The 26,852-nt window shown below is 47.1% G+C and overlaps 8 protein-coding genes across 8 annotated transcripts; 4 read left to right on the forward strand and 4 right to left on the reverse strand.

Annotated features, from left to right (window-relative positions):
• Window positions 1-100: 100 nt before the first annotated feature.
• On the reverse strand, window positions 101-765 carry LOC122621470 (metallothionein-1). The gene is made up of 2 exons (XM_043799329.1): window positions 607-765; window positions 101-346 (listed from the first exon to the last, which is right to left on the reverse strand). The coding sequence occupies exons 1-2, from the start codon at window positions 626-628 to the stop codon at window positions 246-248; spliced, it is 123 nt and encodes a 40-aa protein (XP_043655264.1). The 5' UTR covers window positions 629-765; the 3' UTR covers window positions 101-245.
• Window positions 766-1,060: 295 nt separating this feature from the next.
• On the forward strand, window positions 1,061-3,532 carry LOC122621354 (GTP-binding protein Di-Ras2). The gene is made up of 5 exons (XM_043799192.1): window positions 1,061-1,154; window positions 2,254-2,580; window positions 2,638-2,823; window positions 2,883-2,954; window positions 3,132-3,532. The coding sequence occupies exons 2-5, from the start codon at window positions 2,410-2,412 to the stop codon at window positions 3,402-3,404; spliced, it is 702 nt and encodes a 233-aa protein (XP_043655127.1). The 5' UTR covers window positions 1,061-1,154; window positions 2,254-2,409; the 3' UTR covers window positions 3,405-3,532.
• A 544-nt stretch (window positions 3,533-4,076) lies between these two features.
• Window positions 4,077-7,778, reverse strand: LOC122619914. The gene is made up of 6 exons (XM_043797133.1): window positions 7,422-7,778; window positions 7,107-7,352; window positions 6,902-7,042; window positions 6,720-6,847; window positions 6,530-6,660; window positions 4,077-6,444 (listed from the first exon to the last, which is right to left on the reverse strand). Exons 1-6 carry the CDS (start codon window positions 7,671-7,673, stop codon window positions 6,005-6,007), a joined length of 1,338 nt encoding a protein of 445 aa, XP_043653068.1. The 5' UTR covers window positions 7,674-7,778; the 3' UTR covers window positions 4,077-6,004.
• Window positions 7,779-8,063: 285 nt separating this feature from the next.
• LOC122620728 (alpha-2-macroglobulin receptor-associated protein) lies at window positions 8,064-9,682 on the forward strand. Its single transcript, XM_043798327.1, has 5 exons — window positions 8,064-8,376; window positions 8,431-8,646; window positions 8,702-8,912; window positions 8,970-9,331; window positions 9,395-9,682. Exons 1-5 carry the CDS (start codon window positions 8,155-8,157, stop codon window positions 9,521-9,523), a joined length of 1,140 nt encoding a protein of 379 aa, XP_043654262.1. The 5' UTR covers window positions 8,064-8,154; the 3' UTR covers window positions 9,524-9,682.
• Window positions 9,683-9,923: 241 nt separating this feature from the next.
• LOC122619686 (serine-rich adhesin for platelets) lies at window positions 9,924-14,375 on the forward strand. The gene is made up of 8 exons (XM_043796745.1): window positions 9,924-10,204; window positions 10,390-10,530; window positions 10,598-10,728; window positions 10,794-11,222; window positions 11,276-11,416; window positions 11,571-12,145; window positions 12,205-12,490; window positions 12,874-14,375. The coding sequence occupies exons 1-8, from the start codon at window positions 10,062-10,064 to the stop codon at window positions 13,632-13,634; spliced, it is 2,607 nt and encodes an 868-aa protein (XP_043652680.1). The 5' UTR covers window positions 9,924-10,061; the 3' UTR covers window positions 13,635-14,375.
• A 47-nt stretch (window positions 14,376-14,422) lies between these two features.
• Window positions 14,423-17,619, reverse strand: LOC122622310 (BTB/POZ domain-containing protein KCTD3). Its single transcript, XM_043800684.1, has 2 exons — window positions 17,264-17,619; window positions 14,423-17,185 (listed from the first exon to the last, which is right to left on the reverse strand). The coding sequence occupies exons 1-2, from the start codon at window positions 17,323-17,325 to the stop codon at window positions 15,061-15,063; spliced, it is 2,187 nt and encodes a 728-aa protein (XP_043656619.1). The 5' UTR covers window positions 17,326-17,619; the 3' UTR covers window positions 14,423-15,060.
• A 384-nt stretch (window positions 17,620-18,003) lies between these two features.
• Window positions 18,004-20,080, forward strand: LOC122622311 (L-asparaginase). Its single transcript, XM_043800685.1, has 3 exons — window positions 18,004-18,183; window positions 18,236-18,459; window positions 18,522-20,080. Exons 1-3 carry the CDS (start codon window positions 18,087-18,089, stop codon window positions 20,016-20,018), a joined length of 1,818 nt encoding a protein of 605 aa, XP_043656620.1. The 5' UTR covers window positions 18,004-18,086; the 3' UTR covers window positions 20,019-20,080.
• Window positions 20,081-20,777: 697 nt separating this feature from the next.
• LOC122622309 (F-box only protein 11) lies at window positions 20,778-25,966 on the reverse strand. Its single transcript, XM_043800683.1, has 4 exons — window positions 23,109-25,966; window positions 22,866-23,046; window positions 21,728-22,802; window positions 20,778-21,611 (listed from the first exon to the last, which is right to left on the reverse strand). Exons 1-4 carry the CDS (start codon window positions 25,272-25,274, stop codon window positions 21,482-21,484), a joined length of 3,552 nt encoding a protein of 1,183 aa, XP_043656618.1. The 5' UTR covers window positions 25,275-25,966; the 3' UTR covers window positions 20,778-21,481.
• Between the last annotated feature and the right edge of the window lie 886 nt (window positions 25,967-26,852).

Raw genomic sequence — 26,852 nt, forward strand, 5'->3', positions numbered from 1 at the left:
TCCACGACGCATATTGCCGACCACGTAGCTCCCGCCAATAAAAGAGAATCTAACCTAGAAAGCCCCAGAGAAACCGATTATGCAACCCGAAAAGACGCAGTTAGGCTTCAATTACTTTAATTGAACATAGGTTGAAGGGTATGTAAATGAGAAAACATTGTGTTTTTGCATCGGGAATTATACAGAAATCAGTTCGAAGACAATGGACGGCGCCATCCGCTCCAGATTTTCCTTGGGGGGAAAGCTCACTTGGAGCAGCCGCAGGCGGATTTCTTGTCGCCGCCGCACTTGCAGTCAGATCCGCAGTTGCAGGATCCCTTGGTGGTCTGGCTGGCGCATTTGCATCCTGAAAAGGAAAGGGGTTTAGAAATTAGTATATGAAGGATGTGTAAATAAGCCATATAAGACTAGAATTTCATTTGAAGAATTTAAACTGACAACTTCTGTCTTACAGCAACAACCTCAAAGATTTCACTTTACAGAAAGTTTAAGCTTGATGGCTCCGTATCACCATTGAATTTGTGTACATTTGTTGCTCTAAGTATATCAACATTTCTTTAAAAGATTAGTTACATCCTAAAGGATCATACTGGACTCAGAACTTACCGCTTCCGCATGGGCAAGGCATCTTGATTGAGTTGGTTTTCCGGGAACTTGTTCACTTCACAAAAGATAGAGATGGGCTATTTAGGCCTTTAAGTGCACTGAGATGATTCACTTGATTTTGCTGCTGACCACAACTGATGCACATTGGCCAGATGCTCTCGGTTTTATACACTTTGGAAACGCGGCTTTACACACGGGTCTTTCGATACACCTCTTTTGCACACGCCGGCCGGCTCCAAATTGAGTAGAGACGTGTGCAGAAGCTTTCCGAAGAATCGCGCGAAGAATTGGTTCGGTTCTCCACTGTGGGACTCGTATTTTCGGGGGGTTGGATGCAAAGCTGGGAAAAGCTTCTGTGGTGGCTCCACATGGGGCATGCGCAGGCGTCGTACTTGCGTACTATGTATGGGGGCATTGGGTGGTCGGTCGGGTTTCTGGGTCTCTTATCGGTAGCAGAGGATAGGATAGGACGGCCTGCAGCAAAGAGCTAGTGCCACATCGGGCACCACATCCTGTCCTGCAACGAATTCCAGTGCAACGAAATGCAAGTAAATACTGCGACGCAATATAGGGACTTTCTTCGATCCCTTGGGAGCTATCCCATTCAACGGGTATACGGATGCGGTGGCCAGGCTTTGCTTTTCCACTCGATTCTCGCGTGTGGGTGGCAAGTGCAGTGCAGATAAAATCGATAAATCCAAGCCAAAATAAAGCGAGGAAAATCCAAGAGCAAAGCGCGTGAGGTGTACGAGGTGGAAGGGCAAAAATACAACACAGAAAAAAAACAAAATAGCGAGTGTGCGGGAAAACAAAAAGTCGGAAAATCGCAGGGCGGGTCGTTCGAAGGGGGCGTGCCAAAGGTGTCACACGGGTCCACCAGGACAATCAAGCGGAAGTGAGCAGTTACGGCTAGTGTGTGTTGTGTGTCTGTGTGTTGTGTGCCCGTGTTGTGTGAGTGTGTGTGCTTGGGCGGATGGGCAGGAAACCCGCTCCGAATGGGACACTTGCCTTCAAAGCAGGCCTATTTATACCGCACCCGGCCAGGGCCAATCATAATCGTGGCGATAATGATGAGGAGAGGCTGATGCCGATCTGCCAGTGGAGCGAAAAATCAATACCCTTCCTTGGCACATGGCTAAAATTAGCGGGATACTCTCACACATTGTTTGCCATTATTAAATACCTTTGCAAGGGGTACTATCATTTTCCAGTGCCAGTTTGTAAGGCAGCCAAGGAATTATGCAGGGAATGAGTAACATACATACCTAATATCATAATAACAGCTTATCAGCATGATCATAAAATAATAAAATAACAAACTTCACTTGAGACATGGTTCATTTAAACTTTTAAAATAAAAAGGTGCCAAGCCATAAACTATAAATAATAACATATAAATGTAATGAATTATCTATTTAATAGAATGATTCAACCCATGAAGTGTACTAACAAACCAACTAGTGTATACTACCATCGGCTTTTGGAAGTTAACTTTCTTTGCCTTTTTGTTTTTGCTGCGGGACCCTAAAGTAGTGCCACTCACGCCCACGCCCACCTCCTACCACCCACATCCACCCACAGGCGAACCGGAAAGGTTGTGCGTGCGTGGGCGTTGTGGCCAAGCTGATTTGCTCTTAATCGTTGCAGATAAACGAAAGCATGGCGCCCAAGTAGAACATTCCACCAGCGCCCGACAGCAAGCCAACAAGCTTCAGCTCCTGCTTCTCTCTATTCCAATTTCCACTCCGAACTTGATATACGCGACCGCGTTCGACCGACTCGAATCCGTAATCCGTATCCGGGATGACGGAGCAGAAGAACCAGGTGACGCGCGCTGCTCCGGAGCAGAGCAATGACTACCGCGTGGTCGTATTTGGAGCCGGCGGCGTGGGCAAGAGCTCACTGGTGCTGCGCTTCATAAAGGGCACCTTCCGCGAAAGCTACATCCCAACCATCGAGGACACGTATAGACAGGTGAGTAGCCCGTCCAGTGCTGGAGAAGACTCCCCTAACCCGCTGCTCATTGCACAGGTCATCAGCTGCAACAAGAACATCTGCACGCTGCAAATCACGGACACCACGGGTTCGCATCAGTTCCCGGCCATGCAGAGGCTGTCCATCTCGAAGGGGCACGCCTTCATTCTGGTCTACTCGGTGTGCTCCAAGCAGAGTTTGGAGGAGCTGCGACCCATCTGGGCGCTAATCAAGGAGCTGAAGGTAGGAGCAATGCCTGGCCATTATTCCTAATCAAGTACTAATACTTTCTGTGTCCACAGGGAGCCGACATCCCCAACATACCCGTCATGTTGGTGGGCAACAAGTGTGATGAGACCGCCGAGTTGCGAGAGGTTAGATGCACTACATCATTAAGTCTATCAGTAATACTGGGAATGGGATAAATAATAATCTGATTCATCATATACAAGATCTATAATCTAAGATCTTAGTTACAATCTTTAAAGGGGATCATAAATAGTAATAACATTTCTTGAGGAACACCTCTAATCCAAAGGTCCCATTCACAGGTCTCCCAAGCGGAGGGTCAGGCCCAGGCGACCACCTGGAGCATATCCTTCATGGAGACGTCGGCCAAGACGAATCACAATGTGACCGAGCTGTTCCAGGAGCTGCTCAACATGGAGAAGACGCGCACCGTCTCCCTGCAACTGGACACCAAGAAGCAGAAGAAGCAGAAAAAGGAGAAGAAGTCCAAGGACACGAACGGCTCGATACCGGAGAACGGCGATGCGGGGGCCAGCGCCAGCGGCGGGGTGAAGGAGAAGTGTCGCGTTATGTAAGCATCGGATGGCCAACTGGCCAGATGGCATGGGCATGTGACCCGGGTCACATTGCGTCGAGCTGAAGTGAACGGAGACGTAGGTGACAGACAAATACTCGCCTTGGGGCAGCACCCTTGGGTGGGGGGTTGCTGGCTTAGGTAGCCACCCAGCCACCCAACCACCCACACGGGCCACGCACCACACACAACACACAAACCACACACACCCACACATCCCCAGAAGAGCCACTTACCCGCATATAGAGTTACATCCATAACGAGACACTTGTATTTAGGAACTGACTGGATAAGTCGCATCACGATTGCAATTACGATTACGAGTACATTTCGCATAGGTTCTATTCGAGCAGATCAGATCTTTCTAGTCGCACAGAGGACACGATACCCAGATACGATACCACGTACATATAATACATATACATATACTAAACTAAACTAAACACACCACGGAAGCTAAACCTAAGTTTTGCACATAATCGCATCTGAAACGTAACGGCATACATATCAAATGTTTACATAAATACATACTGCATGATCCACCAGCCAGTCATAACCAAACCAGATATCGAAATCGAAATCGAACGAAGCTATACACTATATCTCTAATGAAAGCCAAAGTACCTACTTAAAGACATAGAATCTGTATCTACTACGATATGATAACAATATTTACATGGATCCATCAACGTAAGACTTCTCCGTGATCGCCACAGAGACCATCGTGAGGCATCCGGAACCGGAAGTGGTCGGAAATGACCGCAAATGGCCGGAAATGGCCGATGCCTCCCCTGACTATCATTGCTGTTTAACTATTTACCACCTAACCAGAATAATACAGATTCGGACGATTCGCCCCGATCGCCACATAAGCTAATGTATAAAATACTCATGGCCAACAACTCCGACAGCCCACAGTCCGTAAAACATGAAGAAATTCGCAATGGCATTGTGTTTTTTGTATTATATTAAATGTGTATGTACAATTTTACACTTATTTGCTGAACTTTATTGAGCAGCTTGAACATTCTTGGTCGCAGCCAATCCGTAAAGATCGGTTCAGTCAGAGAGTTAGCCTAAGTCAAAATCACGACGTTTAAGTACAATTGCATTCGCATTCATCAATTGAGCCAAGTAACGCGTACATCGAAGGATATTTGAAGAGCATTTGGTGCATTTTTGCAGTAGCGTAGATGGGATATAAGTTGCCTGTTTTTAAAACACTTACTAACTACCTACCTACCACCCATATGTGTGTATGGATGTATCGTACGTAAAACTTAAACACAAACCGTTCCCAATTGTGGTATTCGTTATTTAAATAGTTGATTGGCTTGTGCGTAGGCGTAGGCGTAGGAGTTGAACAAATTGTTTCGCATAGTTTGCTGTTGTTTGATATTAAGAGGATTAGTTTTTTAAATTTTACCAATCGGACTAAGTGAATGATATGCTTTAAAGTTTAAACGCTGCTATACCAATTAGCCGATAGAGGGGCATGTAATTACATTAATTATGATGTGGTAACTTTGGCTGCTGGTCCGCCGTCCAGCAGTGCCGGACAAATAAGTAGAACAGCCGTCAACACAAATCAGCAGGGGGAAACTACCCACTAGATCTTAACAAAACCAAACAAAACAAAAACAATTGTTGAATTCGAGTAGAGAAATTATTAATCAAGATTATGATAGCGGACCAATTTGCGTATAAGATTTGTGAAATCAATTTAGATAAATTATCTCGTTTTGCCATAGACCTGGACGATTACGACGATATGCCATTTGCCAGCCTTAGTTGAGTATTATAGTTAGCCTGCCTGTGCTTTGGGTTCTGCTTCGTGTTTTTCTAGTTTTAGGTACGTTTAATTACGAACAGCAAACTGGGTTTTGGCTATTCAGTATGTGCCGTATATTGGATTACACATTCCATACAGTACATTTCACTAATGCGTAAAGTTACTTAGTTGCATACAAATTATAATAATAATAAAACCAATGAATTGTAATTAAAGCATAATACATTTTAGGTGCATGATTTAAAATACAACGAATAAATATATTTACACCGAAATTCTTTTCTAATTTTTACTTACAAATATATACACACACCGTATAGATCTATATACATAGATATATAAATATATTAGTTGTATACATATTAAATTAGATTTTACAAGATTCGAAAACCGAATATTTAATTATCGCTTACATTCAATTAATATGCAACTCACAAAACGAGCGCCCATTGCTAATAATATTTATTAATAACCGCCTGAGCGCAAAGTTGTAAATATAAATGATCAACAAGTTACAAATAAAAATTATATCCGATTTTTTAAAGGGCCGGCATCATAATACTAACAAGAAAAAAATATAAACAGTTTTGTGGCCTACTTAAAAGATCTTATTGTTGAAGATTTATCTTAATAACACTAATCGCGCAAATGAGATGAAGTACATGCAAAATAATTTAAATAAAAATTTAACTATGACAAATCAAAAATTGAAAAAATTGACTTATTCGCCGACCACTAATGGTCTCCAATAACTGGGTAAAAATCACGGACATTACACTTAAGTTACAGATTAAGTTTAGTTGCGGCCGCTACACATTATCGATGTTATTATCCTCGTGATCGTCGACCAGCGTGAATCCTTCCTCTTCAGCAACACTCCTTTTGCTTTTGTTGCTGGAATCGCTTTCATCTAAGCTTTCTTTTTCCGTGGCAGGAGACTCGTGCGCTTCATCTAGCTCTTGCACCCCCGAAACGGCGGGTAGTCGCTGTAGTGACTCATGTGAAACACTTCTCACGTTAATTACATTTAGCAACATCTTTAAGTTGTCGCCCGATAAGCGGTCTTCTATGGGCTCCCGCGCATTAATTGACTGGTGGATCGTTGGTGTCTCCGGTGACGCTGGCTTGTGAAGAAGGGACGCCCATGCTCGGGGGCTCAAAATGTATTTAAAGGACAGCTTTATAATGTACCCCACTAAACACACCAAAAGGACTGGTGCAAGGAGGTTATAAGGGAAGGGTAATCCGGCTATGGGTAAATAATATGGTTATTAAAATGGTAATTATTGACTGTAGAAATTGTAGAGATTTTCTAGTAATAACGATATACTTACTGGATAGTTTGGTCATAGTTCCCGACACCTTTTCTATCATAATTTCTAATTGCTTTATAAATAGGTTGTTCAAATACATAAAAAACACGTCATCTGGCATGCAAACAGAAATTTGGATTTTTGAATATTTTCTACAATGAAAAGATTATCAATAAAGTTTCTAAATTACATGTCATGTACATGTTCTTACTTCATCATCTCTATTTTCTTATTGTTTGGCGAGGCTTTGTATATGTAGGATCCCAGTCGAGAAAACCAGGAACTTTCTGGCTCCTGGTGATGCGTTACGACCTCTATCATCCTATTGATGTCTAATTCCTAATTACAAACATATAATGAGGACAATTTCACGAATTTTTAGGCTTTACATACTCTGTTGCATTCCAAATAAGTCTGAAAATATCCGCACAGAAAAATACCTCCTAGAACAATCGAAAATACCTTGATCCGGAAACGTTTGTGCACAATGACGATAAGTGCAATTGCTATTGTTGCATATAGGATAAATTGCACCTAGAAATGAGAAAAATATTTAATCAGCTTAAAGTCAAGCTTCCATAGAAGGCGCAACGGGTACCTCGGTCGTTTTCATCAGATCAATTACATCCTTGATAATATCCAACAATAAGTAGAAAAAACCGTGTCGGACGTATGAGCATCCGGACCTTCCATCAGACAAAGGAGCCTCCTCGGCATTCTCCAATATCTTTGTCAGCAATACGTCCATATCCCGAGCATCCTGCACCTTCTCCAGTTCATCCAGTTCCGATGGCAACAGTGAAAAGAGCAGCGCTCGCTTATGGACCGCCGACTGAGCATCGTACTATTTACACAAAAGTTACACACATATATGATGTCATGTTGCCAAATATGGTCTAAACAGCGATCATACCCGCAAACGCTTGCGTTGAAACAGCAGATTGACGAACTTCTTGAAGTATGTGAGGGCCACGGCGTCCTCCATGGCCGCTGGAGACAGCACTGGACTCGCTGGACACTGGCACGATCCATCGGGCTGATGAAAATCGTTGGCCAAGTCCGACCAGGCGTGATACGGATCCACCCAGGCCTCCTCGCTGCCGCTCTGACAGCACACGCTGTGCAATACCAACAGAAAACAACTGACCGCTGCCTCCGTTCTCATTGTCCTGGTTTCTCTAAGAAGCTTTTAGAGGTAAAAAACACTTGATAATAATTATAATTCAGCGCGGCAATTACGTGTTAACGCGGTAGATGCAAATTGGCGGTGTGACCATTTGCAATTAGCAACAATATGCCAAGCGGCCGTGCTGCAAAATTAACTACTTTTCATCTCAAAACAAATTTGGCCTTTTTGAAAGATTTCATTACATAAACCTAATTACATGATTTTAGTTCGCTTTTGCTACAAAATTACTTATTTTTAAGAAACAAAATCAAAAAAATTGTTTATGATTGACCAAGTTCGAAAATCGTACATGCGATAATCAAACAATTACAAGCCAAATAAAACCTAGATTGCCTGCACCAACAGCTTTATGCGATCGGTAGATGGCCACACTGCTTGTTGCGAATAACTGTTTAGCCAGGTCAGCACTGCACCAAAAATTGCGTGCTTTAAGCCCGGATAAAAACCACGAGGAAAGATGGTTAGGTCAGCTCTCGTTGTTGCAGCCATTGCACTTTCCCTGCTGATTGCACTGCAAGGCGTGGATGCCGACAAAAAGCAGAGTAAGAAGTACAGCAAGGAAGCCAACGACCCGCATTTTCAGCAAGTAAAGCAGGAAAAGTATGATCCGGATTTCAAGAGCATCCAGCGGCCTTTTCGCATGGCCAAGTTGAATCTCGTGTGGGCCAAGGCGCAGAATGTGAGTGGACATCATTAAGTATCTGAAGTTTTAGCTTACTAATGCCAGTTACAGCGCCTTACAGAGCCCAAGCTCAAGTCACTATACATGGAGCTAAAGATCCACGATAAGGAGGAGATTGCCTGGAAGCAGCTCAACTCGCAGCACAAGGACAAGGATGGCCTCAAGGCCGACGAATTGCGCCGCAAGCTCATTGGCATCATGAGCAGCTACGATCTGCTGGAGCACTTTGACGACACTCAGGATACGGAGAAGCTTAAGCCCTACAAAGTAACTAAAACATATTTCCTTAGAGCAACAGTCTATCATCCGAAGTAACTTACAGAAATTCCACGACGCCGACGAGAAACACAGAAACAAGAGTCTTTTCAAGGACAAGAAACTGAACCGGCTTTGGGAAAAAGCCGAGATTTCCGGCTTTACCGCAGAGGAATTGAAATCCTTGAAACAGGAGTTTGATCATCACCAGGATAAGGTGGATGTGTACTACAGCCTGCTGGAAAATATTGGCACCGTAGACACCGACAAGCATGAGAGTAAGTTTGGCTAAATAAAACACAAAAACCATAATTTACTTTAATTGATTTCATTAGATGCTATTAACACGGAAGATTTGGACACCTACAATCTGATTTCAAATGATGTCAATGAAAACGACATTAAAACCCATGCTCAAAACGTGAAGAGTTTCGAAAACGACCTTAACACTCTCCGAGGTCATCATACTGGCATCAAGGATCACTACGACAGGCTGGAACGACTGGTGTCCTCCGGTCCACACAGTCAGGACTTCATTGAACCCAAGGTCCAGGGTCTGTGGCGAGTGGCCCAGGCTAGCAATTTCACTGTCAAGGAACTGGAGTCCATCAAAACTGAATTGCATCATTTCGAAAGTCGTCTCTTGAAGCTGCGTCACCTGCATGCCGAGCATGCTTTGCAGAAGGAGAAATACAAGGTATATGTTTCTTGGTATCCAAGTTTGTAAGCCAACTAAAATTTATTTGATATATATTATTAGGGAGAAAAAGTGAAGGACAAAAGCAGCCGCTTTGAGGAAATGGAGGATACGCTGAAGAAGCAAACGCGCAAAGTGGAGAAGCTCCAGGAGAATATTGAAAAAACAATCTTTAAGCACACCGAACTTTAAAAGTATGAGCAATCACTGAAAGTGCCAAGCGAATAAATTAGATTTAAGTGCAACTGTTTGTGTAAGCCACAAATACATTCTGGCTGCTATTCAGCTTAGATATAATTTTGATACCAAATATCATTTGAACATAAATAAAATCTCAAGTTTCATTTTGAATTATTTGGAGCTTACTTTAGCATTTACGCTTTTTCCTAGTCGAAAAACTATAGACATTAATTTACTTTGAAATATTAGTAAATTAAAGTAAGCAGTTTAATTTTGAAAATATCAGAGGGTTAAGAATAAACCGTTAAAAAACAGCGATAGTTTCAGTATGACCATATAAGAGCTGGCGAAAAACGTGCTTTTCCCTCCACCCAGTGGGACCGCACCTAGTATGACCGCACGCTAGTCGCATTATTGTTGTTGTCTGTTTCGTTTGGTGGACCAAAAAAACAAGAAAATATTAGCTAAGCGAAAAGTTGTTAACATATATATGTGCAGCGGTCGATGCAAGTGCTTTATGGGTACATAGTGCATATGTACACAACGCGACATGGGCATGGTGGAGGCGTCGACGTCGGAGCTGCGCCTGGAGGCCCCAAATTCGTACACGTACCTCCTGGCGACCGTCAGCCTGACGCTCACTTTCATCGTGATGCTGGGCGCTTGTCTCTGCTGCAAGAAGCGGATCCCCAAGTAAGTCCTCCCGATCTCCCAGAGGATCAGGAATCCATATCGGCTCAATGGCTCAGGCGGGAACAGGGCGGTGCAGGCCAGCGAGAGAGTGAAAGTGGGTCTGTTTCTCCGCCGCTACGCCGCCCAGTTACACTTGGGTGCACTCTTGTCGCTCACCACACTCTCTATGCACTCTATCTCCACAGAAATGATTTGATGGGCCTGGAGGGCATGGTCAAGCTGAAGAATCCGGATGAGGTCATTGTGGTGACCAACCTGGTGGGCAACAGCGAGTCCCAGGCGGAGCTGAATGCCTCCACTGTGTCCAATGCGGACTCGGAGAAGCGGTGAGTCTCCATTGCTTTACTGTCTACATAACAGTGCTGGAAGTCACGCATCCCTTACCATTTTCAGGTCGAGCACTGCCGCCCATCGCAGTTTGCCTGACATTCCCGTAGCCGAGAGCAATGATAATGGGTCCGAACTATACGAAACCGTGGCGGACAAGCAACTGGTAGATGCTCGCAATGCCCGTAGCCAAAGTCGTAAGTCGCATTTTAAACCCAAAGAATCAGCTCGTAATTAATCCCGTTTCTAATAACACCCACAGCACAACCAAGCATGAAGAAACAGACCAGCGTGTCGCAGCACAGTTCCATTAGCCAGGCGGACGATGTAAGTTCGCCGTACTCGCGTGTCAAGGGTCTGCCGCACGACTACGCCAAGGTGCGGGGCACCGAGCATCCCTACGCCCAGCTGAATGCGCCATCCACGTCCCATGCGACCACCCACAGCTCTACAGCAGCAGCTGCGGCGGCGGCCGTGGTGGCCGGATCCTCTAGCGACGGCATAGATCCAATGCACCGCAGCTCACAGCACAGCGAAGGTTCTAGGGAGCACAATGACTCAGCGCCGGCAGAGGCTGAGATTCCAGCTGCCTCTGCGATTGCAGGCATGATATCGGCTAGCCAAGATCTTCCCTACATGACGCCGCCCATCGCCAACCAACATTTCAGCGGGGACTCACAAGACTCATCGAGTAAGTCTGTGAAAATGGAGGTGATGTCATATCCTAAATGTTTTATTTCGCAGAGGGATACACAAGCATTAGTGTGAGAGAGCCGCTGGCCAACATTTTGGCCCAACAGCCACCTGGGAAACCCCCAAACAGGAACCCAACATTATCGCGGGATGTTAATGACTCTCACTACGCCACTGTATCCGACGATTCTGGTGAGTCACAAGGGAAATAGCACATTTCTCCAAGGCTATTTCAATGTTATGAGTATCTCGAGTTTTATTATATACAAACATTCGAATGCCAAATATTGTATAGAAAAATGCATTTAATGTTAACGCTTTTATTAATTTAACTCTTCTATTTAAGATGAGACGTATGCGGCCATTGAGGATCCCAATAACCGTCATCAGGCCAACGCCGCGGATATATACACAAGCGGATCGGAGACCTACGCGCAAATCCAGCCAATGCAGGCCAATCCCATAGTGGTGGCTGTCGAGATCAATAACAGCAGCAGTATACCGACCGCTAGTACGTCCGCCGTTCGTCCCACCAGCACAAGTGGTGCTGATCATGCTATGCCAGTTCCACCGCCGGTGGACAGTTTGCGAGCCCAGATGCACTCGCGTCAGGCCTCATCCTCGTCGAACAATAGCTCGTCTGTCTGCAACTTGGGGTCACCCAAACCTGAGAAGCGTCAGGCGAATTCGCCACTACCACCGACGCCCAAGGCAAGTGTGGGCCAGTCGCACCATCTGCAGGCCGGTAGTATTAGCAACCTAGCCTCTGGACGGAATTCGGTCATATCAGTGATCGAAGCGGGCGCGGAAGGACACGAGGCGGAGTCTGGAGAGGCATCGCCACAGCGCAAGCACAGCAAGAGCCTTAGTCCCTCCAAGGATGGGGAGGGCAACAAGAACATTGAGGGCATGTACGCTAAGGTAAGAGGAATGTCTGCGAGTGTCACATAACAAACTTAATATACCTTTTATAACCGTAGGTCATGAAAAAGCACAAATTCTCGAGAAACTCGCCGTCCTCTCAAAACAGTTCGCCTATTCTGGCAAGGAAACAGCAGCAAGATGCGTTGGGAGTCAGTCCGCTGGACAGTGCTGCGGCTTTGTTAGTGGATGCCCAGAAGGGTCGCGTGCGGAGCAATAGCTATTCAGCCAAGGATCATGGGTATGAAACGATTCCAGCCGATGGTCAAATAATGCACGAGAATCGGAAGTCGGATTGCTATGCAGCCAACATGTTACAAAAGGAAAGACAGCAGGAAGGAGGAGGTATGTCGACATAACATTCTAGTCCCTTTGTACCCGTTCCTGTCCGATGAGTACAGGGTAAAATGTGCTGATCCCGGTGATTTGTCTTAACATTTTTACCTGCCTTTGTCGCTAATCCCTGCCTAATGCCTAATCTGCCTGTCTATCTATCTGTCTCTCCTTGTCTTTCCCTTAAAATGCCTTACCAAACTAAGTTGCTATGCCAAAATGAAATATGTCCGTGTTTGTTAAACTAAAGCACCGCAAATTTCATGAGTTTTTCTTTGGAAGTAGCCGTGGTTAGTATCGTCTGCAGTACATCCATTAATTCTTCGCTTCATTCCGAGTAAATACTCTTGTTTAAGCTCATTACTAATAAAATGTTATTTCCGGCGCCTTTTCAGCGATTGCCCAGCCCGTAACAATAGCAACAGCAATAGCGATCAGCGCCAGCGCAAAGCACTACGAGACTATTCTTAACCAGACACAGCCGCCCCCGCCTCCGTCCAGGAGCAACAACGATCCTGGCTACGAGCAACTGCAACCGCATCCTGTTACCGCAGGCGAGGATGAGGCCAAAAAGTCAGACTATGATCCTAACTACGAGGTGCTCAAAAGTCGTGCACACTCAGACGACGGCTATGCGAAGGTGTTGGATAAAAAGCGCCCACCCGCCAACGCTGACGCCTCCGGCTACAGCACCATTCCAGGGGCGGATGCCAACCACAACTATGCCAGCATCCTCGAGACAAAGGCCGCTGCGGAGACGGATCATTATGCGCGGATAGCGGAGAACGCGGTGGCAGGAACGCCGGGCAGTAGCAGCAGTCACTTGACCCCCACATCGCCCAGCTCCACATCCAATTCGGTGTCGCTTAACTCTTCAACGATAGCCACCAGCACGCCGATCTCATCGCAATATGAATCGCTGACGGGTACGGGCAGTGAAACGGATCCAAACTATGAGTCGGTGTGCTATCTCACCACGGCGTCGACTACAGCGACGACCACAACAGCGACGACCAACACTAGCAGTGGTATGGAGCCCGGCTACGAGCCGCTGCAGACGGATCAGGAGTCGGACACGCAGACGAGCAGTCCACTAAGTGGGACAGCATTCACGCCAAGTGAACAGTTGCTAGTGGACGACTACTTTCACGTGTAGCCCGTGTCCAGCGAGCTGGATCTCCCCTCATCAGTTTTTGCTAAGCAATTCTTCACGCACATATCATCCATTCAATGCACAGACCCCACACATTAACGCTTCATCGTAGTTAGGAACGGCGACCGCCAAGCGACAGTCTTAGATTGCACTGCATCGGGTCACTGACCCACGGGCAAATCGGGACAACAGATTTCTGTCCCTCATAATGGCACAGCTTCATATCGGTTTGCCCTTTAGAATATACATAATTTAGCTTTAGGTTGACTTTGTGTACAAACTATTTGTATGAACGGCTCGACAATTGCTTCCGGGCGAGGGTGGGTAATCGCTCCAAGTATCTACTCCATTATTATTATTCTATCTCAGTACCAGTGCGTCCTATTTTAGGTAAATTAAAGGCAGGGGTCCCACTTGACGCGCCACTTGTTTAAATTGATAAGCACACCGGCGGTCGTTAGTGGGTTGTGTTTAGGCCAATGATATTTAAATGGCGGGCGGGGGTAACTTACCTACAATACACAAATGTATATTATATATATTTTTATATGTTTTGGCGTTTTTGCTGCTTTTTTACTTTACTGAGGTCCGGTATAGGCGTAGGATATACACGTATTTACACACACAATACCCACGAGAAGGCAAGCCAAGTATTTGTATTTGATAAATGTTAATGGAACACTTCCAAGTATTCAACCATCAAGAAACTAAGATAAAATGTTCAATAAATTATTGATGACACAACTCGGTTGCTATTTTGATATCTCTTTGTGTATAATTATCTTTATTTATATTGAATATGTATAGCTGTTTACTGGTTGCAACAAGGCGGATCATTATATTTATATGAGGCCCTGCAACAGGACAGATTCCAAGCAGTCGCTCTATGAATTCTAATCACAAATAATCATAATCTAATCATGACCATGAACTGATTGGCTGTTCAATGAACTTTCTTTGTTTTGGGCAACCAATCTTATCCACACTGAACGTTTTCGAATCTGTCCTGATGGAGCACCCTCTTGGAGTGTGCTAATTATAGATCGGTTGCAGAAGTCTTATACTCTGGTTTACATCGTTTTAACTAATTTTCATAACATTAACTAGAACAAAGAAAGACGTTTTTAAAATTATTAACTGTACGATCCACGTTTGGAGCACAACAAATGGGTTTACGGGATACACATTGCAACATGCAACCACATCGAGCACATATAATGGAGATTATTTGATTGGTTAAATGCCCGCTGGCAGTTCATCACAGCCCAGTGGCTGGACCGCGGGTGAGTCGCGTCACCCAGACGTAGATGAGGGCGCACACCACGAACTGCAGGAATATAAACTGGTAGTCGAAGATCAAGCTACACCTGTGAAATGTAAACGATGAAACGCGCCCGACAAGCGCCAATCAAGCAGCCGCTTCCACGTCTCATTCGTTGTTGTCGTCAGCCATCGGGATAGCAGCCGGCGCCACAGCCTCTGGAAGAGCAGGTTGCACCTGAGCGGGCGGCTGGACTTGGACGGCCATGGCCATTGCTGGTTCCCGATTTAGCAGGGCTATGTTGCTGGCTTTCATGCGGGCTATGGAGGAGGCCATTCCAGAGCCGTTGCCCATAGCTGATAGACACGGTGACATACAAGGTGTTGTGCATGATGAATTGCTGATTTCACACTGGTCAAGTAGGCGGAGAAGCTCATTGGTGTCGGGTCCGCCATTGATTTTCTGCTGCGGCTCATCCTTAGAGAGCAGCGCCAGTGCTGTGGTTAGGTCCCACATTTGAATGGCGCCGTTGCAGTGACCGGTGAGTATGAAACGGGATGATACCTCGCACTCGAGCACACAGAATGCCGAAATTGTGGAGCTGTCCACGGATCTAATGACGCACACCCGATCCCCGTTGGATGCCAAGCGCACGTACAGCTGATCAGTCTCGGGCACCACCTTTTGCACGAATATCATGTCGTCGTAGTCGCCGTAAGGCCCAAAATCATTCCCAGCCGCATAGCTGTAACTGGTATCGGTAGCTTCCAGTGAAACGATTTTAAATGAGGCTTCCGGCGTGGAGCCCGGCTGGGTAGAGAGCATGCCCCGGAAGCGGGTCAGACGCCACGTTCGTACGTGGTGGTATTCGCTGCACACGGAGACGAGGTATTTCTCCGACAGCATCACCTTGGTTACGGGGCTTTGGTGCACAAAGAAAGTCTCGAAAAGGTGTGGTCCATGACCAGCTGTCTCCGGATGCTGGACGATGATTCGCACCGCTCCCGACTTGGTGCCATAGGCAATTTCTATCCAATTGCCACTTATGCTCGAGGTTTTTGGCGTAAGGTAGACCGAGATAGCCGTAATGGGGTCCAGTGTGACATCTTTGTAGAGCTCGGTAACCAGTAAATCATTGTCCTTTATCCGCAGCGGGAACTTCTGCATGTCTATGTAGTAGATGGAGCCGTTGTTGCAACCAAGCAGCAAAAAAGAACCGGCTGAGTCGAACGAGAGCACTGGCACTAGGTCTTGAATCTGCCAGTGCTGGGTCATCGCGTGCCACACGCCGATCTTGCCGGAGGAGGACAGGGCCACCAGCTGACTACCGATGAAGAACAGGTACTCCACTCGCACATTCAAATTAAACGTGCCCACATCCGTTTTCTGGCCACCCTCCTGAATGCTCCATAACCTTATCTGACTGCCGTAAGAGATGGCCACCATCTTGCTGGGCAGTGGCTCTGCTGCAGAAGTGTTCACCTTCGAGTTGATGGCGATTCTTTCGATGGTGGCGTCGATGTGGGGCGATGTGAACACCTGCTGCCACCCGTTGGAGTCTTTCACCCGGTAGCAGGTCACAAAGTGCGCGTATGCCACTGCTATCCAATTCTGGTGCGCCTTGATGATTTGCACTCGCATCGGGTCCACCCAGTTCGAGTTCTGCGTGGGACTGAACACCAGACCCACTTCGTTTCGAAAGACTTTGTTCAGATCCGCCGAGGAGTTGCGCGAGTGTCGCATAAAGTCCATCGAGGGATTGCGTGAGTGCAGCATGGGAGCTGGAGGGTTGGCACCATTGCCAGTGCTGCCTGTGCGACCCAAGCGCAGATCCCATGATGAATTGCGCGAGTGTGAAGAGCGTGAGGGTTCGGGAACGCGCACCATGGATCCGGGACGACTACCAATCGCACTGGCCGAAGTGGAGGGCAACGACTCGTCGATGCTAGCAGCTGGCACAGCTTCGTTCGACGGCATGGGCGGTGCCGCCAGAAAGCCGTAGAAGAGCAAATCGCCGCAGGACGAGTGGTTAAGGTCTTCGCAGAGTGCCAAGCGCTTGGTCAGCGGCGTGATGCCATAGTACTCGGCCTCGTGACGCAGGGCGCGTATTTCGCAGTTCTTGATGTCGATGTCCTTTGTCCTTAAGTAGTTGAGTATGATCGAGAAGAGCGTCGGATCGCGGTCAATGAAGATGGCATTGTGCTCGTCCCTTAAACTCGAGATGCGTCCGCTGAGCAGAGCCGTGAAGAAGGTGTCCGGGATCCACGTAAGCGTTTGCCGCGACGTGGAAAAGCTACGGATGGTAAGATGGAGATTGCATGCGTCATCAATGCCGTTGGTGGGCCATAATGTAATGATTCTTTGTTCTTACCGCTGACCACCCACATTGAGGTTGACCAGGTCGCTGCTGGTGGCGTGCGTAAAGTGGGACATGGCAATCCGATGACCCGCGTGCTGCCGCAGCAGCGGACGGTAAGGATTGCTCTAAATGCGCCTCTATTTGTGTGGCTTCCGTGCTCCCAGCGCTCCAATCAGCAACTGATACGGCGGAGGCAATGGCAGCGGCAGCAGCGGGAGCAGATAACTCGCGATTTCGGTACCAAACCCACTTGGCGTGCGCTGCGGGGTGCAATTTATTCGATTAACTCTTTGTGCCAGGCTATTTATTTATTTATTATTTGTTGCACTGCACTGTGGAAACTAGGGATGGGTGAACTTCTTCGTGACTGTTCCTAGTCACGACGAGTCACTGTTTACGGGGGGTCCCAGTTGCATTCAGCTGCGTTGCTGCCTGTTGCTACTCTTGATTTTGTATGTCTTATCTCACACACGTTTTTGATGGCTATCAAGCAATAATTCATTATTCAAACAATAAACAATAAAGACATAAACTGTTTTTATGGCAACAGATAGTATATCAATAATGCATTTCCAGCGTTCTAAGCTCCGTTATTTCTTATTGAAGCAATGTCCATCTCTAACTTTCGATAAAATTCCCATGCAATACGGTCATACCACCCTTTCCTCAAGCAACGGTTCATTATGCTTGGTGGCAAATTTAAAAATATTTTAAAAATATACCTTGAATTAAGCAACAAAACAAAGGGCTCATGGATCTTACTGTCACTCTGAGCCTTTGGAACTGCGCGTTAGTTTAGTTTTGGACAACACACAAAATTTTGAAATAGCCCAAAATGCCAGCGGGGAAGTGCGGTTGCTTGAAGAAGGAGGCTCGCGTCCATGTCATCTACGTGGGTGGAACCATCGGAATGATCCGCAACGAGTCCGGAGGTGGGTATATCGATGACTCTAGTCTTTGTACCAATCACCCGTTTCCCATTAGTACTGCACACCGTGCCCATGGTGCTGGGTCAGCAGCTTCAGGAGTTTCCCAGCTGCCACGACAGGCATTACAAAACCAAGATGGATGACTGTGGCATGATGGTGTTACCCGCTGTGTCTGGTGCTCCGTATAGAGTCCTTTACGATTTGATTGAGTTCTGCCCACTGGTGGACTCCAGCTGCATGGGCTTCTGCGACTGGAAGCGCATTGCCAACGAAGTGGGAGTAAGTTTGAAAATGGGAGAACATTAGCTTGATCCAAACTAGCTACTACATTTTCTACGCAGAGAACATACGATTCCTACGACGGCTTTGTGATCCTCCATGGAACTGATACCTTGGCCTACTCCGCCTCGGCACTAGCCTTCATGCTGGAGAGCCTGAACAAGCCCGTGGTATTTACTGGGGCACAGATTCCGATCTTTGAGGCTCGCAGCGATGGTCGTGAGAACTTCTTGGGCGCACTTCTGATAGCAGGCAACTACAGTATTCCCGAGGTGCTGGTCTTCTTTGGCAACAAGATTCTGCGTGGCTGTCGCTCCACGAAGCTCAGCTCGGACTCCTTCCATGCACTGGACTCTCCCAATCTGGCACCATTGGGTCGGGCGAATGTCAACATCGAGATCAACAGCCGCCAAATCTTCCGGCCCTGCAATATTAAGCCATTTTCGCTTCATTCGGAACTGGAAAAGAATGTGGCTCTGCTGCGGATTTACCCGGGAATAAGTGTTAGTGTGGTACGGGCCATACTGAAGGATCCAACAAAAGGTGTGGTTCTGCAGACCTATGGAGCCGGCAACTTTCCGGTGAATCGTGAGGACTTGCTGGACGAACTGAGGGAGGCGGTTCACAGAGGCGTTATTATCGTCAACACCACGCAGTGCTCGGCGGGCATGGTGGCCAACATTTACGAGACGGGTCAGGGGCTGCTCGACGTGGGCGTGATTCCCGGCTACGATATGACTCAGGAGGCCGCCTTTACCAAGCTGGCCTATGTGCTGTCCAAGCCGGAGTGGGACGTTGCCAACAAGAAGAAGGTGATGCTGCTGAGTCTGCGCGGCGAGCTGACCACCAATAAGGTGGCCAAGATCAACGACATCGATCTGATCGAGGGCGTGGCCCGCACATTGCACATGTCGACGGCGATGGAGCGGCAGCAGATGTGCTCCACATTCTATCCCGCTTTGGTGGCGGCCGCAGTCACCGAAGGTGATGTCCACAAGTTGGGCGATCTCAAGCAGTACGGCGCCAATCTGTGCGACACCAACTGCGATGGACGCTCCGCCATGCACTTGGCCTGCTTCCTGGGCAAACTGAATTGCGTCTGCTTCCTGATCTCCGCCGGTTGTCCGGTAAATGTCCACGATCGATTCAACCGCACGCCATTGCACGAGGCCATCGACACGGACAACCATGACATAATTAAGGCGCTGCTCAAGAACGATGCCAAGCTCAACGATCAGCCGCTGGTCCAGGCGGAGCTACTGCGTGCCCTTACCGAGCGGGGTAAGATCAAGCGATTGGAGTCATTTCGGCTGGCCGGCGCCAATCTCACGCTGGCCGATCGGACAGGACGAACCGCGCTGCACTACGCCTGCCAGTTGGGCAACCACGAGGTGGTCGAATATCTGCTGCCGCACTACGAGAATCCCTACATCAAGGATGAGCTGGGCATGTCGCCCATCGACTACGCCAAGGCAGCCAATCATGCCCACATCCTGACGCTGATGCGATTCAAGGAGAAGGAGCTGGCCAAGGAAGACCCGTGTTCCTGTACGAATTAAAAGAAAGCTCTGTTGAAAGCTCATACTTCGAAATTCCAAATTAAAGACCAATCTGAACCGCTTGTTTTTCTTTTTTTTGTTTTTTTGTCAAATTTCAAATATTAGCTTATACCTTGTGTATATATAAGTATGTATATTTAGTTGTTTGTCCAAGTCAAGGGCGACGTTATTAGCTTGCATAGGTAACACATTAAAATCAATCTCTACATAGTATAGTCGCACGTCGAGGACGCACTTAAATTTTTGTTAGTAAAACAATACAATCGGATGTTCGTATATTTCATATAGTTGAATATAGAATATAGTATGCAGTATGCAGTATTTATGTGGTTATTTGATCCGTACAGCGAGTAATGGCCTACGAATGTGAACCGTTGGGGGAAAACACGGGCAAACGGCAAACAAATATAAATAAAATGTAAGGCAATAAAAACAAAATACTTAATTCACACGCAGTTATCGGATAATGTCATCTATGCAATAGTTATGGGTTTTGCGTTCACTTACGCCTAAGCTACAGACTTAAATTAAAAAAATGATTCGCATAATTCGAATACTCGGCCCGAAGACGAACTAAATACTAAACTGTTCATCAAACTTACTGGACTAAAATGACACATGGCTTGTTTCTATTTCTCGTTTAAGTTTTGAGCTACAAATTTGTTCTACAACATTTAGACATGAAATATTGCTTGGTATTTTACGCTTGGTAAAGGCTTTTGATTTTTGTATCTTGTCCGTGTGCTGTTTCCGTAGAATTCTCATGAATATATATAGTGTGCTGTATTTCGTTTATATGTAATTATGTTATGTGTTTACTATACTCGTATATTCATAGGTTAGTTTGCTGAAGCATTGGCTGCCGCTAATCTAGTTTGTTGTTAATACTTAGAATTGCTTTCTTCGAATTGTTAGTGTTAGTCAGGGGCATACTCGTTCGCCTTGTGTATGTGTATATCGCTTATTAATATCTTATGCTTACACGTAGTTTATGTTAATTGATGTAATTTTAAAATCTCTACTAATCTACATTACAAAATTGTTCTTCACTGGGCTCAAGAGGGCTCGTTTTGCGCCTCCTTCGTTTACATTTCGACGTACAAACAAATGCATTGTGTATTAAAGGTGTTGCTCCTTTCAGTTGTTCATTCGTTGTGACATAAATGGGAAAAGTTTCAGTGATTTTTGCATTGATCTATCCGTATCATGCGTCAGTTAAGAAGTGAAAACTTTGCGTGTGAGTTCTTGTTAAACTAAATTGCACATTGAGTAAAATTTTGAACGCAAGAATAATTAGTTATTATTTACATACAATTAATTGTATCGTGTATAGTTTGTTTTGTTGATTTCTTTCGAATATTTACAGCAACGCGTGAGATGTGCGAGAGATTTGAGAGCTTGGCCTTAACGACTTAAGATATAGCTATAGATAGAACCATGGTTTAGCTGCCGATGTGGATACTCTAGTTGACCATCAGTGTGTGTGATTCCATGGGGGCGGCCGAGTCGTAGAGCGTGTCCGTGTCCTGAGTGGGTTCGCCCTGCAGTTGACACTGGTTGGACAGGGTGCCAGCACCGCAGTCGCAAAAGAAGCTGCAAAATACACATTTAAATCAATTAAGTAACTTTTCTACTCTTTAAGTACAAAAACCAATAGGTTTTCATCTACATGTAAGATAGAATGCATTAGGTCTTCGCTGCGCACTTACCGATCGTGTCGTATAAACTCGACGTCATGACCAGCATGACAATTCTTTATGCAATTGACGCATATGGCGTTGCGGTCGGTTGTGTTGCAGGTCTGGCAGCGGTAGAAGTCGTGCATGGGAAAGGAGGTATAGCTGCTAATCTTGTACAGGCACTGCCCGCTGGATACGGCCTTCTCCACCTCGTCTTCGTTGTTGAAGATGTTGTTGCCCCGCGTTATGGGCTGAACGCCACTGGCAAGGCACAGCCCACCGAACTTGTTCTTGAATATCTGATTGTGCTCAAGCGTGGCGGTGGCATTATTGGTTATCTCCACGCCCGCTGCTTGGCCATCGTAAATGCGATTCCGTCGAAGGATTGGGTGCGATTGCGTCGAGATCAGTACACCGGCCTGCGTGTTGCGGAATATATCGTTCTCCTCAAGAATGCCCTTGCCGCCGTTGAAGATGCAGATGCCGCCATCACGACCGTCATAGATTTTGTTGCGCTTTAGCGTGGGGTTGGAGTCCGTTTTAATCCAAACACCGGCCATGGCGTTGTCGAATATCTCATTCTGCTCCAACAATCCCAGACCACCATTGTACACTAGTACTCCACCATTTTGTCCGCCCCAGATCTTGTTGCCTCGTATTACAGGATTGCTGCCCGTACGGATTTGCACTCCCGAGTACAGGTGGTTGAATATGTCGTTGTCCTCCAATTTTCCATGCCCGTTGTCGTAAAAGTACACTCCCACCTGCTTTCCCGAATGTATTCGATTGCGTCGCAATACCGGAGTGCTACCAGTGGTGATCCACACGCCCGCCAGTGTGTTGGAGTACACCTCGTTCTCCTCTATCAGCCCTTGGCCCTTCTCATGCACATAGATGCCGCCGTGTTGGCCATGGTGGATCTTGTTGTGCCGTACTATGGGATCGCTATTGGTGCGAATCTGAATCCCTGCCAGAGCATTTCCGTAAATGTTATTGTGTTCGATCAGACCCCGACCCTCGCCAAAAATGTACACTCCTCCCTGGTGACCGTTGTAGATCTCGTTCTTGCGGATGGTTGGATTGCTGTTGGAGGTTATCCAGACACCTTTACAACAAAAAACGTGGGTTAGAAACAATTCCTTACTTAGCCCTGGTCTTGTAGTCTTACCTGCAAAGTTATTCGAATGAATGCGGTTCTCTATGAACTGACCAAGTCCGTTCTCGTGCACATAAATGCCGCCCGTCTGGCCGTGATGGATTTCACACTTGACCACTGTAGGATTAGCTCCGGCCTTAACCTCGAAGCCAGCTATGCGATTGTTGTGGATATCATTCTTCTCAAAGTAGCCCTAAAAAGGATATCACGTTAATATAATAAACTTAATATATAATATAATAAGGTTCAATTTACCATTCCATTTTCGAAGGTAAAGATGCCCACATCCCGACCGTGGTGTATGTGGTTCTCCCGCATAATCGGACTGGCGAAGTTCTTAACCCAAATGCCCGCCAGTGCGTTCCGGCTGATCTCGTTGTGCTCGTATGTTCCCTGGGCGTAGTCAGTGACGTAGAGACCAACATTCTCGCAGTCGCTGATATCGCAGTTTCGAATGACGGGATTGGCGTTGACCCCGCCCACACAGACGGCAGCGCCCACCACCGAGGTAGAGCGAATGATGCAATTGTCCACAGTTGGGGAGCAGTTCTCGCCGATGTCCAGGCAGTAGTGCTTGTGATGCGACACTGTTGATGTGACCTCGGGCGAAAACTTGAGTGTGAGGTAACCCACGTAGGCGTACTTGGCGCCCTCTACAAACATCACAGTGGAACCGGCCTCCCGCTCCAGGATCACTGATTCCGCTACGTTGCCAGGCGCTGCCCCAACAAGTGCCACGTCCGAATCGATGAACAGATATTCCCCCTTGTAATGACCAGCATGAAGGAATATCAGTGGTCCGGGATGCTCGGTCGGGGCCACTTGCTCCTCATAGATGTTGACCAGTGCATTGACGCTGGCACCACCAACACCCGCTGACGCACTTGTGTTGGACAGTCCGGCGGATACCACATTGCCGGCTCCTGCACCGGCTGGCACAAAAACTCCAGCTGCCGCTCGCTCTTCTGGGTAATCCAGAGCTGCCTGAATGGTGTTGAAGAAGACAATGCTGCGGCCGGAGCTGCGACGCTCCTGGTAACCGGGACGCACATGCACGCCTCGGTACAGCTGGTGGAAGCTCTCTTTCCACGGATTGGCGTACTCCGACTCCTCGGGTTTCTCAAATACGAACTTGCACAGCTCCGGGTTGAAGAGTGGCAGGTCGTACTCAAAGACAGACTGATAGAGTCGCTTCCACAGCTCCGTGTCGTTGGCAATGGTGTTGAAGCGCTTGCATACGAGCGCCAGGCGGCATAGGTCCTGTTCCATCAGATATGAGAAGATGGCCAGCAGAACCTCGTCGGGCAGCTCATACTGAAGGTACTGGGCCGCCGTGGGCGCACAACCTGCACCGCCGGACGCTGCTGTTCCAGCTCCGGCTGCTTCTCCAGTGGCTCCAGCAGTCGGTCCCATTTCTCCGCCTTGTGTGTAGAGGCGTCGGGATCTTTTCCTCGCTGGCAGCATGTAGTTATTATCCTCGATGGCAGCGCCAACCGGCAGTGCACCACAATGCTGTTGCGGCACCGAGCTGTGGACATTGGGTGGCTGCGCCAGCGTGGCTCCAGTGGTGGGTGCATTGTTCACCGGAAAGGTGGCGCTGGTCGACGGCGCCTGTACGTTGGACGAGGAGCTCGAGGACGAGGCGGACGAAGACGACGAGCTGGAGGAGGAGGACGACGAGGAGCTGGAGGGCGAGGCACCCGGATTAACCAGCGGCGGGGAGCTGCTCGATGGTCCTACGAGTATTGCGGCAGCTGCTGCCACGGCGGAAGATGAGCTGGTGGGCCACTGGTCGTGGCTGCTGGCGGAGATCTTTCGGCGCAAGTCGTACGGGCTCTGGTGACTACTTCCGGCTGAAGCAGAGGCTGCAGCTGCTGCGGCAGCGGACGTGCTTGCCGTACTAGATCCGACTGTGGCGCAGGTGGACTTCGAGGTGGTGGAGGAGGAGGCTCCTAATGCCGGTGGCGTTGACTGGCTGGTGCCGGCGCCCGAGCTCTCAGTGGTGTCCATCATTTGCAGGGCATTATAAAAGCTGCCAGAGAAGCCCGATGATGCCGCTCCACTGGAGCCACTAGCACCTTGGCCGCTGTCAAAGTACTCCGCAGAACTGGAGGCTCCTGCTGCAGTAGCTCCGGCAGCTGCTGCTGCTGCTGCCGCTGCAGATCCGGAGGTGGATGTGGCGCCACTGCTCCCGCTACTGCTGGCGTTGTTGTTGCCAACACTACCAGCACCGGAACTGCCAGCGGCACTGCTGTTGGAACCGGATGCACTGGCTCCCGCACCGGCGGCGGCCACATTCTGTTGAAGCATGGGATCCATTATGTTGCCCGTCGGCCGGTTGGGCATCGCTATCCGGTTGGCTCCTTTCCGGCGGGAGCGGCGCACGTAGGTGCGCGACGAGGTGAACGAGGCGCTCGGCATCTTCGCGTCACCTGCCCAGCGATGATGAGTTTTCCGCGAGTTAATCAGAGCCAAAGACTTTTGCGCTTGAGTTTTCACAGTTTTCCAACCCCATATGCACACGCACTCACACTGGCATACACACACTGGCACTGGCTCATGCACATGCACAATTTGGCGACGACTTTTCGCTCTGTGTCTCGTTCCGTTCACTTCGCTTTTGATTTGGAGTGCCACCGATCGGTTCAAATTGGCTGGCTATATCCTTGGACCCTTCGATTGTTTGTTAATTTAACTACATTGGCTTTAGTTTATCCGTCTGCTCACTGCTCTTCTTATTGCTGGCGAGTGCATGTGTATGTGTGTGTGAGTGTGCCTTTTTCGGGGTTTCTATCCTTTGTCTCTCCTTTGTTTTGTTTTATTTGGTTAGAAGAGCACCGCTAGCGTACACACTGGTCTGCTTCGTCTCGCTCACTCATTGTTACTCCGTCTCCCCTTTAATTCGTCTTCGCAGCACACACTCGGATTTCTATTCGCTTATTTCGCGGCTAAAAAAACACTTTTCGCAATGCACATACGCAAGTTCTATCCAATAGTTATTGCACTTTACACAATTGAACACTATTTTTCCGAAATTTCAGCAGCGAAACCACCTATACTCCGATTTTTAATTTTAGCGTTCAGTGTGACCGCGGCTCGACTGATTGAAAATACCAGTTAGCAAGGGGGAAAAAAACCGAAATCGCTTCATAACCGTTCGGTATTTTTCGGCTTAGTATCAGGGAAACCAGTTTCAACAATCGATGAAATCGATAACTTTTAAGCGCGAAACTGTAAAATTCAAATTCTACTGCTCTTTTCTAAAATTGTTAATCCACATTTAAATGTATGCTTATACTACATTCCCCCGTATACATAATAACAACAAAACGAATGTTTATAAATTTCAAATATTTGAATATAACTGAACTGATTTGAGTGCCACTGATAAGCAGCTAACATGCAAACAAGGACTTTAGCAGCTGCAAATCGACAATTAAGGCCGTGCCACGCCCCTTTGGGTATAAGTTCCATTGTTCACCTGCTTGTCATTGCCATTTGCGCCATGTTTTGACTGCTTCATTGAATGACTGCACAACATTGAACTTCGCACACGCGATTGCATCGACTATGGAAAATTGAACTTCAATGTTTCTGTAACTGAACTTGTGACCCAAATGCCAAAAGGCACGTGTCAAAAGTAAAGCATATTTTCTATTAATAGCTCTCTTTGCCACGTTGCTGTCCAGCTGTATTTCATTATCAAGACCCAATGCTACGAAAATCAGACGAGGTTTTGCAATCAAGTAGCAAATTTGGAGGTCAGATATATATAAGGAAACAAAGTTTTTTGTTGTGCTTCCTATTTATTGCATTTTCTTTGGCATTCTCAGAAAATAAACAAATAAAATGGGCTGGATCGTACATGCCATTTTATTAAATAGTTAAAACGTGTAACATCAAAATGTCCCAAATGATTTTTTGTACCATTTGTTGACAGTTTTTCCCAACCTATTTGACCTCTCGTAGTTTTCCTAATTTTTTCCGGTTTTCGCCGCT

This window comes from Drosophila teissieri, chromosome 3R (genome assembly GCF_016746235.2).
Source record: "Drosophila teissieri strain GT53w chromosome 3R, Prin_Dtei_1.1, whole genome shotgun sequence".
NCBI classification, from domain to species: domain Eukaryota; kingdom Metazoa; phylum Arthropoda; class Insecta; order Diptera; family Drosophilidae; genus Drosophila; species Drosophila teissieri.